Source organism: Salvia splendens, chromosome 13 (genome assembly GCF_004379255.2).
Source record: "Salvia splendens isolate huo1 chromosome 13, SspV2, whole genome shotgun sequence".
NCBI lineage: Eukaryota > Viridiplantae > Streptophyta > Magnoliopsida > Lamiales > Lamiaceae > Salvia > Salvia splendens.
Window position 1 is genome coordinate 6,966,800 of NC_056044.1, and position 19,412 is coordinate 6,986,211.

Sequence of the window (19,412 nt, forward strand, 5' to 3'; positions counted from 1 at the left end):
TAAAAACGTGCGGAATGCAATTTCCGTGAAAATTCAGAAGCTTTGAGATAACAATTAACTTACTAAACCAACGACACATGCGATACTTTGCTTATACTTTGCATAGTCAAGAGGAGAGAAAAGGGGCCGCTTTTTTTTTCTGGGTTTTCTCCATCTCCACTTTCGTTATCTGGTATGAATTCCCCCTTTTTCTGTGTTAATATCTCTTATTTCTCACATGGGTTTAACAAGAATCATGTTATCTTGTGCTGATTGATGCTTTTAACGTTTGATTCCTTATGTTATGTTTGTTGCGATCACTGAGTCAAGTTGGGATTTTTATTTGGTGGGATTTGATTGATCGGTGAATTGATTCTCAGCAAAAATGATGGGTTTGAGCTCCATGGGTTTTGGGGGAGGTGGGAATTCATCGACATCGAGTCTATCTGCTTCTGCACCTCCGTTTACTGTCGATAGATTGAACCCTAAGCCCAATTCAAACCCTATGTTGCATTACTCCGACTATGGGGTTGATTCCTTTCCCCATTCCTCTCAGTATCCGATTAGAGCTGATGCTGCAATCAATTCTGGTGAGATGATTAGCGTGCCTGCGCCAGATGATTATCGATTTTCGGCCTCTGCTTCTGTCAATGCACCTAGCAGCCAGTGGTCTGCTCATAATTCTGGTTATGGTGGTGATGTGAAACCTTATTATTCATCGTATGTCACGCCCTTGGTTGGAGAGGATAGGGTTTTGGGTGAGGATGGGGGGTCTCGTTACAATGTGGTGCCTACTCGTGGAATGAGTGTGACACCTCAGCATGATTATATGCGAAGCTTGTATGACTTGGAGTACGCGCCTAGTTGGGTGGATGGTTTGGGCTTTGATGATGGAAAACTGGCCAAAAGATCAGAGGTTGATGGGAAATTCTTGTCGGAGAAGCTATTTTTCGGTGGTTCACTTGGCTATGAAAATCAACTGTACCAAGGTATGTCTTTCTATCTTTTACAGTTTTACTACTAAAAATGTTATATTTGTTGCTAAGATGTTTTAGCTCTTACTGAGATCATTTAGAGTCTCTTCTGAAAACGGTTGAAATTGAGATGCTTTATCTCTGAGTCATGATCGCATTCACTGATATGTAGCAACTTCATAAGAACCTAATCTCCTGAACAACCCGGCCTTTATATATACTGTGATATTGATAAAAGATTGCATGCTTATTCAGTGATTACAAGCTCGTACTCCGTGATTGTTTGTTCAATCCTTGCATTTTTGTTTTCTTGTGAAAGTTAATATTTTTATATTGATGACAGATAGCAAGTAAGTTTACAAGTTTGTGCAAACTTTGTGCCTCTGTTTTCTTGTGAAAATTGGTTGTAAATGGGGAACTATGAGCGATTAGCAAGTTAGAAACAGCAACGTGGAAATGAGTTATAGAAACGCTATAGAATGGAGGGGTCAGTAAAAATTTACCCTATGTAATTGTATGTTGAATATTGACCACCATCAGAAACGAATATAAACCACCATCAAATACAAGTGTAGAGAACACGACCGAGAGTTGATCAGTTTATGAATTTTAAAAGTGATATTGAAATAACATAATTTTTGTTTTTCTCCAGTGGTTTTTATCTTTAAACCTTGGTTTTCATTAGTTTGTTTTTGTTAGACTGTGGTTAAGTGTGATTCCAAAAGATGGTGTGAATTACTGTAAGACCACAATACTTTTATAATAATTATTTGAAATGAGGCAAAACTAAGAGTGACATCTTCAATTAGTATTCCAATATCTTTTGAGGTCTTTATATGGTGTTATTTCACCGGACTTCCGGTAAATATGATAACTTTTCTTATTTGAAATAGGGAAAATGGTCGATGTTAGACGGTGGTACATCTTCAATGCATAAGTAAAGATTGATGCTCCATGAGCATGAGTTTAGAATTACATAGTTTATCTTTAATGGCTTTATTATGTGAAGTAGTCTGCTATAAGAAATATCATATTGCATCTTAAATTATTTTCTGTTAATCAGGTGGGTGTGGCAGTGAAAACCGTAACCAATTCAAGGAAGATTCTGGTGTTTTATATAAAAATCCCCATCAGGTTCTCGACCGTGAAGTCTATACTGGGTCCTCAAGTACTGGATACATGGAAGAAAAATCGTGCCTTGAGTTCTTTCACTACGATTCAAGTAAGACACTTTACACAGCATCGAGTCCTCCATACCCTGAACCGTATCCTCCTCTAGAGTCATATGCAACAGAGAAGATCTTTCCAAATTATAAAAACTCTTGCAGCCCATATGAAAAATGTGGCAAGCCCATCGATACATCCTATCAGGGTCGCGTTTCAGTAGGGAGATCGTTGCCCACAGTGGTCATTAGACCACCACCAGCTTCCAGTTTGGGACAAGGTAATGCTTCTCGTAAACCTGCTGGTAGTGAGAATGCTGCTGGAATCCACACTGTGGATTCTGATTATTCCAATCCCTCGAAGCCTAAGGATTCTGGTCTAAAACCCATCTGCAAACCTAAAGGCGGCTTCTTTGAGAGTAGTCCTTTCAAGTTCTTCAAGCAAGGGAACTCTCCCGTTTCATCATCTTCCATGAAAGAACTTTCACGGACACTGAATACTAAGGATACTTCTGATTCCAAGGTTAAAGCAACACTAGGACCTCAAATATCCGATGTGAATGTATCAAGTGGTATCCCAAAGACTGGTGATAACATTCAAGTTGTTAATTCCACTGAGGAGCCTTCGGATTACATAGATCATCATAGCACTGCGGTAGATTCACCCTGTTGGAAAGGAGCACCATCTTCTCCGTTTTCAGTATTTGATATTGAATCAGGAAACTGTGATAATGTCAAGGTAAATTTGGTCGAACAATATGGATTTGGTCACGGAGAGCATCCAAGTCTCCCCTTATTTGATTCTAACCGGGTTTTTACTGAGAAAGTTGAGTGCAACATGGGAAATGAAAATGAATGTGGAAGAAATGGCATGGAGCTTGGTTTTGAGAAAACTCTTGATGCAAGCTGCTCGACTTCAGAACCGAGTTTATTGGATGGTATAACAGACAGAGTTTGGATCCCGCCTGCGACGAGGAGCAAGGAAGTTGAGTTGAGTGGTGGTTTTACAAAGGATTCCAATCAACTCAATGACTTAACTAATGTTTTTGATTTGAAAGTGTCTGACCCCAAGCATTTATTCGGTGAAGGATGTGTTGGGATGACGGTAAATGACGTCTCTGAAGGTGCTGCTGTGGCAGTCCTTGCAGCAGAGAAGGTTCTCGCCTCTCCTGCTTCTCAGGAAGATACCATTGAGCATAGTGCAGCACCAGATCCGAGACTGGATGTGTCACCAATTGTTAAGTCAATGCATAGCCTCTCAGAGTTGCTTCAGTTTCACATTTCAAGTGACGCATGGCCTTTAGGGGAAGAAAATACTGAGATGCTTAAACATGCAATAAGCAATCTTAGTACTTGTTTGAGTAAAAACGGCGTACAGGTCCAACCAAAGAATAAGCCAGAACCAAAAGATATTTCTGGAGAAACCTCCTCTCTAGGGAAGCCATGTTGTGAGGTAAGCCTACTCATGCAACAACAATTCTGTCTTTCTTAAGCAAATAATTTGAATGTTTTCCCTTCTTTGCCAGGGTATTGTTTCAAGAGGTCCTCATACGAAATGTGAAGTTTTGAATTCTTGCACCGATCCCGATTCTCTGCAATTGCATAAGTGGGAGAGAATCGACACTATTCATGGTAAGAAAGATGAGATATCACCAATAGTTTCACCCTTGAAGGATGATTTTCACATAACCGGAGACGATGATATGGCGAAGGTGCGTGCTGTGTTTTTAATATACCCATCGTTTGTGTAGACGCCATAGCACTGTTTTCGTTTGTAGATACAGTCTGTCCATTTTAATAGGCCTCACTTGCAGGCTATAAAGAAGGTCCTTGAGAAGAATTTCGAGATAGATGAGGACATGCACTCGCAAGCACTTCTGTTCAAGAATCTGTGGCTCGAGGCAGAGGCTAAACTGTGTTCCATCAGTTACAAAGCTCGTTTTGAGAGAATGAAGATTCAGATGGAAGGCATCAAGCTCAAAGCTCCGAAAGGTTAGATATGCGTAGCGAGCTTTTTCGTCTGCCATGATCCTAAATTAGATACGCCATCCATAACATTGGTCCTAATAATGGCTTAAAATGTTATCAGAGGATGAAGATGTTGCAGATGTGGCATCTGAGCCTTGCATTTCTCCGGATTCTGTTATCATGTCGGTGCTGGCTCCAAAGGCTCTTGCTGACACATCGTCTAAACCCACCTCACCCGGTGTATCTGCTTCGGGCATGAGTGGCCCTGCTGGTTGTAACGAGTCTTCCGCCCTAGCCAGGTTCAGTATCTTGAAATCCAGAGAGGAAAACCGAAATCCCATAAATATGGAAGACTCCGTTCTAGCCAGGTTCAATATCTTGAAATCTCGAGATGAGAACCCGAATCCCATAAATATGGAAGACTCCGTTCAAGCCAGGTTCAATATCTTGAAATCTCGAGATGAGAACCCTAATCCCTTAAATATGGAAGACTCCGTTCAAGCCAGTTTCAATATCTTGAAATCTCGAGAGGAGAACCTGAATCCCGTAAATACTGAAGAGCAGCAACAGCCTGAGATAATCGACGATAAGCATGCAGATTCCATCATGGCCAGATTCAACATCTTGAAATCGCGAGAGAGCTCAAAACTAGCTGATGTGGAAGAGGAAAAACCACCACAGGCGATCAGTGACGAGTTTGCAGGCGAGAAATATTTCCGGCCACTCGTCAGAGGTCAGTTGGAAGACACAGGTCCAGACGTGGTGGTGGCTATGCAGCCCAATTTCCATTATCAAGCTGGCAGCCTTGTTGGGGGGTGGTAAGTTTGACTCGTATTTTGAGCACTCTGGGTATGATTCTCCCATTGAGTACAGTAGCGGATCTGTCACTAATGATGCAGCAAGCGATCTGGTGAAGAGCGGGAGCAGGCCAATCGGTGAGAACAAGTCGGGGTGGCGCGATAGTTCATCCTCGTCGGAGTGGGAGCATGTGCTGAAAGAGGATTTTTCTTGGAAAAACTAGGGAAGTTGTTGGATTTGATTGTGTGCTAACTGCTATATACTAAACGGGACATACCAGTACGACTTCTTCCCCCTCTTGAGATTGTCACATCACTTTGTAAATTGGGAAAAAAAATTTGTAATGATCGAATTTCACTTTGAACGTAATGTGTTACCTGGTCTCTGTATATTAGGAATTTAGGATACTAAATTCTTGATTTCATGTATATTTGGTGAAAATTTCCTTGTTAATCTTGGCTGTTAAGTATCTTGGATTTGGGTAAAATAACTTATAAGCGTCAGTGGCACAAATAGTTTTGTGGTAGATTGTGAATCGTTTGCTTAATTAATACTACACACCTAGATAAAAGAGTTGTCTTAATGCAATATCAAATCTTGATCATTTGCCACATTATGCTTAGAATTCAATATCAAAAGAAATCCAATAACCAAGTATTTGGCATGTTTATTGTGTCAAATATCAAAGATAAAACTTTAGTTCAACAGAAAAATGGGGGGCACATTTTCATAACTTCAACCAAACTGTCAAGTGAATCGAGCAATGAAACAAAGATTGTACCATTAATTTGAAAAAAAATATAACAAGATGCAAAAATAGTAGGCTAAGATAATAATGTCTAGGTTGTGAGCTCCATGATAGCACTCACAATGTCTCCACTGTGAGTTTTCAGGGCCTTGACAGCCTTGGTCCTCGACACCCCCGCTTGCGTCATGATCAGATCAATGTCACGAGGCTCGACACCCGTCTCATCAACCTCTTCCTCATCTTCATCCACTTGGTCAGATGCAGCCGAAGCAGACAGCTCTGGCTTGGCCGTCACAGAGCTGATGTCTGGCACCCTGAACTGCTGAGCAGCCTGGGCCTGGAGCTGAGAGCTCAAGTCCTCGATCTTGGCCTCTCCGAAGATGATGTAGGTCTCGGAATTTGGGCTCTTGAAGACATCAGGTTTCGAGATGATAAACAATATCTGCAGATGTGTAAAACTGATTAGACAAGCACATCTAATAAGGCCAAGAAAGAATTGAGCAAAAGATTTACGTTTTTGGTTCTCTTAATTGTGACTCTGCTGACACCAAGAACGGCCTTCATACCAAGCTTTAGCATCGCCTTACGGCTCTTTTTCTCACTTCTGCTTTGCTTGGAACCTTCACTTCCTCCTCCTGTTCAAGTTTGACATAGAGCAATGCAACCATTTGAACAAGCTAGCTAACAAGTCTCAAAGAAAAAAGAGAAACCAATACTCTAACTAACTCAATATAAGGGTATATAACATAACATCTACGAATAATCAAACAACACTCATCAATAGCAATTAAGAACAAATTACGCTTAGGAGCAAGATCATCAATAACTTGGTTATTAGCTATAAAACAGTGTAACCACAAATACTCATTGTTGCAGAATTTAGAACAAATAAGATCTTCAAAAACTTAATTACAAGCTCAAGAACTATCTAGTAGCCTTTAGAATAAGTCCAATGATTACTACAAGGTGATTAAAACCATTTCGTATTAATTTACATGTAATGTGGCTTCTCGAAAATAAGATGCATCGCAATATGCTATCACTACTCCTAAATCACATCACAATATGCTATCACTACTCCTAAATCACATCACAATATGCTATCACTATCACATTACATTCCTCCTAACGGCTAAACAGAGATGAGCGGATTTATAGGGCGAATTATGTTCCACAATTGTGAATGCTCTTAGAAGCATCCAATAATCTCATTTCTCATACGTTAAACCTTCCTTCAAGTTAAACAGAATATTTTTCTAACTAAAAAAAATCCAGAAATCTCAAAAAAAATAATCTGAGCACCAACATTTCTAGAAAAATTAACAAGAGAGCGAAAATATTATACAATCAACAGGCTTACGAAAAAAAATAGACACGGTTCTGAACAAAAAGCACAAAAAAGAAGAGATAAATGTAGAGACCTAGAATTTCGTCGTCCTTGTCATAATCTTCATCGTCGGTGTCATCCATATCATCATCATGCTCCTCATCTTCCTTCACGTCCTCCACCAATGGCTCATCCTTCACCAAACAATAATAATTTAATTTCTTTACACAACGATATCAATCTAAAAAAATAAGGTGAGAGAGAATTTATACGAGAAGCTTCTTCTCGGCTTCAGTCTCTTCGACAACGGGACCAGGCATGGCGTCGGAGATGATGGATAGATGAGAGTGAAATGAGTGTTTCAGTTCCTTTACGATTTTATTTCTAGGGTTCGTTTTCGGGCTTTAGCCCAATAATTACTTAAGCAGTGTTATTTGGCCCAAAATATCAGATTTCATTCTGTATTTAAATATTTAAGAGAATTTAGATACTAATAAGAAAATCTTGCTTCTAAAGTAATAATGAGATGAAGCTCAAGTGGTTCAGCTATTGGAATTAGCTTGAGTTTTTCATGAGATGAAGCTCAACTAAAAGTAATCGACTTAATTTATTAATCGAACTGTTTTCTGTAACAAAAAAAATCACCAAATAATCATGAGTCCGTATTGTATTGACTATTGAGCATGTTTGGGTGGAGTTAATGGCATAGTTAGGTAATAAATTTGTAATTATTACGATTTACATTTATTTAACTATTAAGTTTGTTTGGAATAAATGATGTTTATCTGGAACCAGATGGCTTAAGAACTTCCCCTCATTTATGTTGATCATAATAATGTGGGTGAGTAACAGACGAGGGAAATAATAAATTCACAATAATAGACATGTTTAACATAAAAGCAAGTAATGGAGTATGGTTATGACATTTTCTGACTTTTGGAATTACTAAATTTAGTCAATAGATATAGTAACATAGTGTACAATTTTGAAACTCTAGTTTCCCTCCCAAATGTAGTACTACTACTGCACAAAAAAATCAGATAAAGTGACTTAGAAAATTAAAAAATCATAGGTATGAAACAAGAAGAAAAACAACAAGTAAAATAATGGATGCATATGATTCAATTGAAGCTTCTTAGGGAAAAAAAATCAAACGATCGTTTAAGTAACAAAATCGCCTTCGAATGACTCCCATTTCATTAGAAACAGGTTCAGCATTAAACAAAAAAAACATCAGCCCTCTTCAAGCAGCTTCATCATATTCAGTTATTCACACTACCAATTCTATGCTATACAGTCTTGGTTAGTTGCCTCGTTACCCTCCTCTCCTCGTCCCAAGCTTCATTGCTAAAAGCATGGCAATGGCCGACTGTCCCGGTCCACTTCAGACACGGAGCAGATATATCACAAATATAACAGTAGCACTGCAAATTTTGAAATAAAAAACATGATGTAAGTAAGCCTAGATTTGAATTTAAAAAAATGGAGCAACACAGACAAATTTTACCATTTCGCAGTGCTTGTCGTGGGGCGTCTTATCAAAGGGAAAACTTGCACAAGTGTTCCTAGGATGTGGATAGTCTCTGCAGGCAACCTACTTGAATTCATCCAACTAAATAAGTTGTTTCAAAACCTCTAATCTCAAACTAAAACTAAAACTAAAACTAAAACTAAAACCTAACACAAAATATGTAAACTACTACTATATGAATTTGTAACCCTATTACCAATATATGCATTCACATCCAAAAGCAATCAATATACATCAAATAAACCAAATACAAATTCATCTAAATGCTATGAAATTGAAACTAGAGGCATATCAATAATTATTCACCAACGATTGACTACTTAATTCCAAAGCTATGATCACCACCACAAGAAAACTCAAAAAAAAACAAGAATACCAGAAACACAATTGAAATGGATTCAAGAAATTTCAAGGAAAACATAAAAACCAACTAATGTGTATAACCTGCCCCTTCTCATATACTACGCTCAAGTCGGCGTCAACATTATCACCATTCACAGTGGTAGGCAACTTTAACACATCTGAATTACTGTAGGGATCGAATTCGAGGATAAAGCAATCTTCTTTCTCCTCAAATTTATTGATATCTTCTCTATTTTTCAGGCAAAATATAGGTTTCAGTGGAGAGGTGTTTTGAACGGGAGAAGGGCTGGAATCGTTGATTTCGATCACTTCTTGCATCACCTCCATCTTCGGATCTATCTCAACTCTCCGTTTCTTTACAGCGGACTCAATTTACTGCCCATTCCGAAGGATTAAATTGATTTTGGAAAATTGTTCCTGGGAATTCAAAAGGCTGCCTCTTTCTTATGTTTATTTATTTTTTTGCTGTTAACTTCGAGAATTTGAAAGTGGGAAATTTGAGGGGACGGGGGAAAGGGTGGTTTGGAACACTGCTTAATGGGCTAGGCTTCGTAGATATTTTTAATGGATAATTTTCAACCCATGATTTTAATCATGGATATGGGCTCTTCAAAGAAAACAGGCCCAATAGCATCGCATACAATTAAAAGCACAAATAAGAATTACTACGTGATGGAAAAGAAATTAGTAGTATATTTTTATCTGAATATGAATATTGTATCTTAGATATAAGCTCATTTGATCAGACTTGACAATTTTTTATATGACACGATCATCCGATATGAATTCACACGAAATTAATTGGTTCGGATTCTTTTCGATCGACCAAATAAAAATCCAATGATTTCCGGTTGGTTCGATTAGGGTCATGTTAGATTTGGGATATCTGATATGAAATAAAATTATAATTTTTATTAATTAAAAACATATATTTTAATTTTATTATTTATATTTAAATTGTGATAAAGTTTTAATCATGTTATAATAAGATTTCATGTTGTATGTCATATTTTATAGTTTAATATCAAGTTTTAATTATGGAGAATCATATTTTAGTCGTTCTTTTGTGTCGTGTTAAGTTAAATTGTATAGTAACTTAGGTTAATTAATGGTGCGACTTACACATGCCACAATAATCTGCACAAACATGCACGAAGTTAATGGGTTGAAACCTGATAATAACAGTACGGTTTTGGATTGGGTTAGGGTTTGACTTATTAGATTAGGCCAATATTGGGTTGAAGCGATAACGACTCAATCCACGTGATTTGTCCGTCTTACATTTGAGTGAATTGACCAACTGAAATTTTATTTAGTGATATTATTAATAAAATTTGCATATTATATATTTAATGTCTATTTTCGGTAAGATTTCAAGTAGGACAAACTTTGTGAGACGGACAAAAATGGTAAAATGGGACAAACTATTATACTCTTTTAATTAGTGAAATTTTATAATGAGTTGATACTGATCTTATGATACGTGAAACTAGTTGCATACATATTGGTCCAGATAGTGGACCAAAATCAAGCATGCACGCTCATTGGAAAGAGCCTCATATTCAATATAGGCTGTAACCCTTTATTTCACAAATGGGCCCTCAAAAATATTTACCAAATGCTGCTTCACAACTACTAATAATTTGTTACACTAGTCTATTAATCTATAATTAAATCAAAAAATTGTACTTATTTTAGCCAACACTAATATCTCAGAGAATGAATATTGTAATAATTTAAAGAAGCTTATTTCGAATTCATCTATCACTATGTTAGATAAAGTTTATGTGTACAAACAAACCATATATACATAATGTTTCACTATAACCATATTTAATTTGAATAGTCTCGTATGTCTAGTTTAATATATTCAAGAAACTCGCAGTTTCTATAACTAATTAAATTTATTCCATAGCACTAGAAACAGTGACGCCAAAAGAATGAAATTTCCCTAAACTTAAATTTCAGGAAAAAAAACAGTGCGACACGTTCATATTTAACAAAATTTTATACTTTTAAGGACTACTAATTTATAAACCTAAATGACATAGATATTTTTATACGACGGGTTCTCGCCTATCATCTTATTAAAAACAATTATTTGAGCTGCCCAAGTTAGGATCGAAGAAAATTATCAGTATTTAAAGAGTGTGTTAATTTATCGACTACTATAACTACATCGATTTGACTAAACATTTCCCTGTCATGCTTCTATCTACAAGCAAATACTATTGTGTTTGATTGAGGATTGTGTAATTTAATCCCTGCTAAACCTGACAACTTCTTATTTATTTTCTTTGTAAATATAAAAGTATAAATATTTTGGCATGGTGTGTGTCATGTTATCTACAAAATCAACATAGCATGGATTGAAAACGAAATCACATGTCAACGGAATATTTTCATTGGAAATTATTGGCGTAACACCATACCTATATCTTAAAACAAAACATGATTTAGTATACATTGTTGGAAAAATTAAAATGAAATCACATGCAAGGGAGACATGGGCACATGCCAATAATAGTTTCCTTTACCATTGGCAATTTGCCCCACTTTTCACTTCTCTCTCTTTGCTAATAATTTCACATGTCTTCACGAGAGAGAGAAAGAGACCGTTCACTATCTATCAACTATTATCTCGTTTTATACGTCCGGTTTTAATGCTTATGGGATTCCTTATTCACCAAGGTATTTATATAGAATTTAGAGAATAATGATACATATTAATTTAAGTATTATAAGTTAAAATGAAAATCTAGTTATTATACGAATTCCAACCCAAGTTTGAATTAAATTTTTATCATCTTCGTTATACAATATATATACGTTATAAGTTATAACAATGCGTTTTCTATATAAAAAAGGTCATCCTTATTGTAAGAATTATCAACCAATATATTATATATACAGTCAATCAATCTTGTTTAATAAAATGCTATCATTATGCTAATTTTAAGATACTACTATTTAGTTATATTGTAGTACAATAATTGTAGATCATGGAAGGATCAATAGTGCATACTAGTTTGTAGCCACACTATAGTAGGACAAGTCTTAATTTGGACCGTCTTATATAATTATTGGGGATTGAAAGAAGTGAATTGACTATGAATTAATAAAAATCATTAGTATTCTTACAGTTCAAGGTTGTCATAAAAAATTGTCATCATAATATTTAAACACCATACCATTGTTAAACAAGTGTGGCTTTTAAGTTATTATATGAAGCGAAGTTTGTATTTTTGATCTCGTATATATGTATGAAATTAATTATACGGTAAAATGTAATATTCACCAACGGGTTTAATTAGAGGAACAAGAGCAATATAAAATTTAATTCATTAGTTCGATGTATTATTGACCAAATTATAGTAGTATATGTTAAGTGACTTGCCTAAGCAATTACTAATGTAGATGCATTCCAACGGCAACAAGGTGCATGCACAGCTAATATACCCAACAATTGGCACATTAATTTCCCAAACAATTAACTTCTCATCACTCTCATTTATGACGTTATTTTTGTTGTGATCAGAAAACACCCTTCTACCTTCTATCTTTTATATTAAACTATCGATACATATGCTAAACATAACATAAAAAACATTTAATTACGTAAAATCATATTTCGTATAGTAGTACTAGTTAATAATGTGTGCATATATATAGATACGTATTTTATTATCACATTTAAATTCAAACTGATACATGTATGTTTTATATACATTTCCGTTCATATATTGATATTAATTGGATTTGATTATTTACTCGTATGAAGGACATTAAAAAGTGTGCTCTTATTAATACGCGCGTATTCAAGTGAAAACTTCAGTAATTAAGTATTAAATATTAATTAATCTTTGTATAATTCAGAATTATTATTAAATACAAGTATTGTACGCCTTGTATAAAATAAACTTCATATTATAAAATTTTACAGAAAATAATTCATCCTACCTTTTCCTTGATTAAATGCTTTACATATTTATTTTGTCATTCAATACTTAAAGATCGAAATGGTAGTTATCCACTTTCTTGACACACAAGTTTTATAAATTAACTTTTAGGTTTCTCTATATTACAAATAAAACACCTTACTAATTTGAAATTTGGTGAGAGTTTAGTGGAAAGAAACCCCTTCTTAATGAGCCAGATAAGGACGAACTAACCAAAACCTAGGTGTTGGCAAAATTGTCCAAAATTTAATCATAGCTGGCTTGGCATCCTGTTTATTATAGTTTTGATGGGTCATTTATGATTCAATATAAATATATATATATAGGCAGACGGACAGCTAAAAAAAGGTTCAACTAAATGTATAAAATGCTTTTTTTTATAGAAATGTACAAAATGCTAGTAATAATTTGGAACAGGGTGGTACAACCACTCAAGTCTTAAGGTCATCTCTAATCATGTACACCAAACTCAAATTCATTTTTGAGTATATGTCACAGTAAACAATAATTTTACTCCAACCATTTACACCAAATTTAAAATTTACACCATTTTTGGGATTTTGTCTCACAAAACTTTTGCAATGACACCAAATATGGTGTTGTTTCATAAAAAACACCAAAAATGAGTTTGAGTTTGGTGTATGGTTGGAGAAGATTTCTACACCAAAACTCATTTTTAGTGTGTAGTTGGAGATGGTCTAAGAAAGAATGATCGCTCTTTGAGGGCATCCACTTTACCAAACTCCTACTTAACCGTAAATTACGATACAAAGAGAATACATTTTCAATAATAATAATAATAATAATAATAATAATAATAAAATGTTTCCATAATTACTACTCCATATTTAGATCTCGACCTGTTTAGAAAATGTATGATTCATCAGACAATCTAATAGTATAATATTCTCTAAAATGATAGTACTATTATATTTAGAAAGAGGAGGATAAAAAGAAAAGATTAAATGCCAAAACTGGTCATGAACATATGCTCATTTTATGATTTTGGTGATATACTTTATCTTTTGAATTTTTGCATTCCGAACATTTCAACTAGGATCACAATTGGTCCTACACTAACAATTCCGTTAATTTTTAAACGGTTTTAACCCGAATGGGACTGTTAAAACCATCAAAATCGGGTTAAAACGGTTTAAAAATTGACGGAATTGTTAGTGTAGGACCAATTGTGATCCGAGTTGAAATGTTCAGAATGCAAAAATTCAAAAGATAAAGTATATGACTAAAATCGTAAAATGAGCATATGTTCATGATCAGTTTTGGCATTTACTCAAAAGAAAATGATAGTATGTGATTGAGGTGTCAAGGAAATGGAATTTAGGCACTTTATTTGGTGGAGAATCTAATTATAGTGGTATCATATGGGGCTTCATATAATTCTCTCAATGATTAATGCCATTTTTGCATCTTAGCAATCACATGCAGATTGCAGAACGGAGCAATATCTGACCCCCTTAATGGGTATTCGGATGGTATTTTCGGCTATTATGTAGTTGTATGATTATTTATTCTTGCTAAAGAATCATCCCACATGAAAATTAAAGAATCTTTTTTTATCGTATAATTTAGAAAAGAAAAACAGGAAGAAAGATAACTCTAATTTCAAATTCAAAAGCCATATAACTTTTGTGTGTATTTAGTGTATTTTTTTTAGGAAGGGAGAGTGGTTTTTTAGTGATCTCTAATTAATTACTAACAATTACTTATTCATAGTTTTTGTTCTTTGTTTTTGGCAAATCTTATACCGTCTTAAAGAAAACAATGAATAGCTCTTAAAAACAAAAAAACTATAAATCAGTAATTGTTAGTAATTAATTAGAGATCACCCAAAAAATAGCGCACTTGGCAACGGAGGGGCAGATCTTGTTACAATGAGCCTGGGTTAAAATTCCACTGCTGTCGTGTAGTTGCTTCTATCTCTTTCACACATGTGTGAGGTTTTGGGAGATGGGCTTCTGACAGCCAGTGAGTTAATGTCTCCCCCTTTACGGACTACAGCGTATCCTGATTGAACCTCTCACATGATGTCGCACTGAAGTGTTGGGACCGCTAAGGCGACGGAATCTCTTTTTGTGCAATGAAAAGAAGAATAATGGTACTACTATATTGTTGCTTAAGAGCATCCGCAATGGCAGACTTCGACGCGGAATTACCACGGATGTGGCGGACGTCCGCCATTAGGCCCCACACGCGCGAATACGGAATTCAGAAGAGGACGTCGCAAGTCCGCGGCCTTCCGCAGAATTCCGCGCTGACGTCTGCCATTGTGTGGACTGTCACGAAATTCTGCATGGAATTCCGGCCTTTGCATTAATTTTTTTTTTCTATAAATACATCCCGTTGAACTTAATTTCATTCGCACCACTTGTTTTAAAAATAATGTACATTTTTAAAATTAATTATGTATTTTTTTAATGAAGTATGTTTTTTTAAATAACGTGTGTTCGTTTTCTCCGTATTCGCGTCGAAATTTTAATTCCTTAAATTCTTTACTTCCGGAAATTGGTTAATTTGTGAATTTGTGAATTTTTTTTATGTGGGAATTCCGTAGGAAAATTCCGCCACTGTGCAAAGGGAATTTCGTATGACGTGACAGAACAGTGGAAAGTCCTTATGACGTGGCAGAGTAGTGGGAAGTCATTATGACGTGGCAGTGGGAATTCCGCGGGGAATTCCGCCTGAACATCCGCACCAGTGCGGATGCCCTAAACTCCACTGGTAAATCCTGCCACTATTACATTTTTTACGTGTTCATTTTCAAGGAATACTGCCACAACAGTTTAAGGATGTTATCTAAATGTAATTAATATAAATCAGAAAACAGGGATTGACCGTTAATGTTCTTGTACTTATCTAATTTCTTAATTAAGTGTAGCAGGCTTAGCCAAAAAAGTAGTACTATTTTTATAATTTTATTTAGTTGGGGTCCATTACCACCGGAGACTTATACCTATATTTGTCCTTGCCTAATGGTGATGAGTGAGAGTGTATTTCTTTTCTTATAAGAAAGAAAATGTATAATTGAAGTGATAATTTCTTAAACGAGATAAATTCGACCATTAAGTAGATAAGTGCATTACACGTAACATTGATTAATTATTGAACAATATTAATTAAGTAACTTTTGATGCCATATATGTAATGATTGACCAAAAATTACTGATCCTCAAATAATTTTAAATTGAGCATAACTTTTGATGCCGGGTTTAATATCAAGATCATAGTATGTTCCTTGACGCCGAACATATAGGAATTCACTAGTCACGGCCATATTCCAAAATAATATTTTCATTTAATTTTTTTAGGATTTCCAACCTAAAATCTAATGGTTGCAACACCAATAACGAAACTCACAAAATCATTTATATCAAACTTTTTAAGAAAATAAAATAAGTGTTAACGATGATTTACATGATAAATTTCAGTAACCATAATGGTGATGATTTTGGACGATTCTGAAAATGAATTAAAAAGTACTAATGATATAAATAGATTAAAAAAAGTGAAGAAAATGAGGATGGATGACAATATAGTCTATTCAAATCAAATTTAATTATGTTTGAGCTTTTAGAAGTTTTGGCTAACTATTAAACTATTACCTCTATCTATTTAAATGAGATAACCTATAAATTTCCTCGAATTATCAAGTGATGAATTTAAAGTAATTATTCTTAAAATAATTTCACTCACAGGGATGAATTTTATGTTGAACTCATAATTATAGATATCGAATCTGGATTTTTTTTATTAAAAAAGGTTTCAAATTTAATTTCTAAATCAACTATTTTCATTTAGTTTTCCATATTATAAATTGCATATTTTCATAGTATGATTAACATATCACCAAAATTCATCCAATCATCTTAAAAAATTTGCATTTATTTCCACGTCTTTTTTGAAAATCAACATTTGAATAAAATTATGGTGGATCAGCTTTTGATACTGCCATGTTCATGTGCGAGGAGAAATAGATTGTTCAACTTTTGAGAAAGAAAACAAAACTCCATAAAATTGTTTTTTTCAAGTGAGAAGGGCTTTTGCAGTCCTTCTAATATATTGTTATTCCAATTTTGCCCCCATCGACTTAATAAAATTCCCATATCACCCTGGTGTTCCTGTAATAGTAATTGCAGTCTGTTCAGAATCTGGTGCTGTCTTTAATTTCTTCACTATTTTCCTTCGCTCTCTCTGCGGTGCGCACAGCCTGTTCTTGATTTAATGCATCTACCGCACTATAATTGCTCACAAAAAAAATTTAATTTGGGAAACTGAGTTGTCTGGATAACAATTTATTTCGACATACTATACTTTTTGACTCGATGGAAAAATATTAGATTCACCACCACAATAATAAACAATTGTTATATGTCTACCCTTTATATATATACTCCCTCCATTTCTTCATAGTTTAATCATTTCCATATATAGTACTCCCTCCGTCCCCCAAAATTCGTCACCATTTGACCCGGCACAGATTTTAAGAAATATAATAGAAAGTGAGTTGAAAAAGTTGGTGGCATGTGGGTCATACTTTTATATATTAGTTTTATAATAAAATGTGAGTGTGAATGATTTAGTGGAATGTAGGGTCAACTAATAAAAATGGTAAAAGTGAAAGGTGACAAATTTTTAGGGACGGACGAAAAAGAAAATAGGTGACAAATTTTCAGGGACGGAGGGAGTAATTATTTTCTCTTTCTTACTTTACTCCCTCTTACTTCTTTTCTCTCTACTTTATTCACTTTCTACTTTATTCTCTCAATTTTTTCTCTCTCTTACTTATTTTATCTATTTATTCAACACACTAAACATCTCTTTCTTAAACTCCGTGCTGAAAAGTTTTGCCTCAACTATGGTGAAACGGAGGGAGTATATATATTCCATAGGATAACTACTCCTTCAATTTCAAACTATTTCCGTTCCAAAAAAAAAACTACTCCATGAATTATCATATTTATAAATAGACCAAATATTTAGATATATCCAAACTATCACTCATTTTTATCAATTCTATGTTAAACTATCGATCTCGAGCAATTGATGCTCAGACAATGGAGAAATGTTATTTTGAACCCATATGGCATTAAGTGGTCAATCTATTCCGGTTAGTAATTGGAGTATGTTTCTTTACGCATACATGTCTCAAATTAATGATGTAATTAGTTATTTGTTAAATCTATCGAGAAAATGATAGAATTCACGGATTAAAAGTTATATTCTCTCCATTTATTGTTAATTTAAATATTTCTCACTTTAGAAATTTGTAAGTTTATTGAATCATTTTTATTTTTGATAAAAAATCATTGTACTATCTTCTACTTTATCCCCTCTTACTTTATTATACTCCAAATCCTAATTTATTCTTTTCACTTTAACATACTAAACAATATTTTTTTAATTTTTGTATAAAAAAAAGTGACAATATTACAAAAACTGAGTTTTTATTATCATTTTTAAAGTTGAACAACGAGTTTGAATTTAACTGAAATTCATAAGTTTTATTTTTTTTTTTGACATTGTTACCTGTAGCAAAAATATACTAGCAGTACTACTTAAAAGCGACTTCTGCTTAAAATTTAATTAAAAAGGCATCCACCTTCACCAATTCACAACCTTAGAGCATCAGCAATGGCGCCCGTCCCGGCGGAATTCCTACCAGCGTGCCGGAAGTCCACGCCGGATGTCCGCCATTGTGCAAGGGAGGCACGGATACGGACATCTGCTGCGGACACATGAGTTCCGTCGCGACGTCCGTGCGGACGTCCGCCATTGTGTTGACTCCCACGGACGTCCGCGCGGACGTCGCGATTATTGCATTAATTTTTTTAAATTATGGGAAGTCCGTCGGAATGTCCTTGAGGATGTCTGCCACTGTGCAGTGGGATATCCGTATGACGTGGCATCCGCAGTGAGATGTCCATATGACGTGGCAGGAGGTGTTTTTGGGATGTCAGCGGGAATGTCCGCCGGGACATCCGCAGCACTGCTAATGCTTAACAAGAAATATAATAATTGTGATGACATTACGAACTTCACAAGCGAGAGTTAGAGCATCCACATCCGTGCTCTTGTCAACGAGCACGGATGTGGGCCCAGCTCGACTTTTTCTGCTTGCTCTAAGGCAAGAGCACAACACCCGCATCCATGCTTTTTCGCAAGGACGAGCACAAGAGTCCCACCATTCCATTATTCAATTTAAATAAAAACATTTCCACAAAATTAAAATGCATTAAAAATACCCGGAATAATATTACAAAATACATTAAAATAAAAAAATTACATAATTAAAATCCTAAAAAATAAAACTTACATAATTAAAATCCTAAAAAATTAAAAATTACATAATTAAATTCATAAAATTAAAAAGCACACTACTCGTGGCCGAATTTCGCCCACATGTGTTTGATTAGGTCTTCTTGTAGCTCAACGTGGGTTCGGGTATCGCGCATTGTGTGCCTTGTTTCGATCCTCTCACTCACTGGCGTATGCACACCTCGGCGTGGGGGAGACCTCGCGCTTGAGCTTTCGGCTTCATCCTCGTCGTAAAAGTTAGCCGCCATCGGTCCTTCGTCGGCTATAAT

At 35.1% G+C, this 19,412-nt stretch overlaps 3 protein-coding genes across 3 annotated transcripts; 1 reads left to right on the plus strand and 2 right to left on the minus strand.

Moving 5' to 3' along the window:
• The first annotated feature begins 13 nt into the window (after window positions 1–13).
• Window positions 14–5,105, plus strand: LOC121760409. The gene is made up of 6 exons (XM_042156086.1): window positions 14–968; window positions 2,017–3,569; window positions 3,643–3,828; window positions 3,931–4,108; window positions 4,206–4,902; window positions 4,958–5,105. The coding sequence occupies exons 1-6, from the start codon at window positions 365–367 to the stop codon at window positions 5,103–5,105; spliced, it is 3,366 nt and encodes a 1,121-aa protein (XP_042012020.1). The 5' UTR covers window positions 14–364.
• Window positions 5,106–5,524: 419 nt separating this feature from the next.
• Window positions 5,525–7,326, minus strand: LOC121761736 (nascent polypeptide-associated complex subunit alpha-like protein 2). Its single transcript, XM_042157361.1, has 4 exons — window positions 7,230–7,326; window positions 7,052–7,151; window positions 6,144–6,265; window positions 5,525–6,072 (listed from the first exon to the last, which is right to left on the minus strand). The coding sequence occupies exons 1-4, from the start codon at window positions 7,275–7,277 to the stop codon at window positions 5,722–5,724; spliced, it is 621 nt and encodes a 206-aa protein (XP_042013295.1). The 5' UTR covers window positions 7,278–7,326; the 3' UTR covers window positions 5,525–5,721.
• A 747-nt stretch (window positions 7,327–8,073) lies between these two features.
• LOC121761458 lies at window positions 8,074–9,306 on the minus strand. The gene is made up of 3 exons (XM_042157099.1): window positions 8,933–9,306; window positions 8,465–8,551; window positions 8,074–8,381 (listed from the first exon to the last, which is right to left on the minus strand). The coding sequence occupies exons 1-3, from the start codon at window positions 9,176–9,178 to the stop codon at window positions 8,247–8,249; spliced, it is 468 nt and encodes a 155-aa protein (XP_042013033.1). The 5' UTR covers window positions 9,179–9,306; the 3' UTR covers window positions 8,074–8,246.
• Window positions 9,307–19,412: the final 10,106 nt, after the last annotated feature.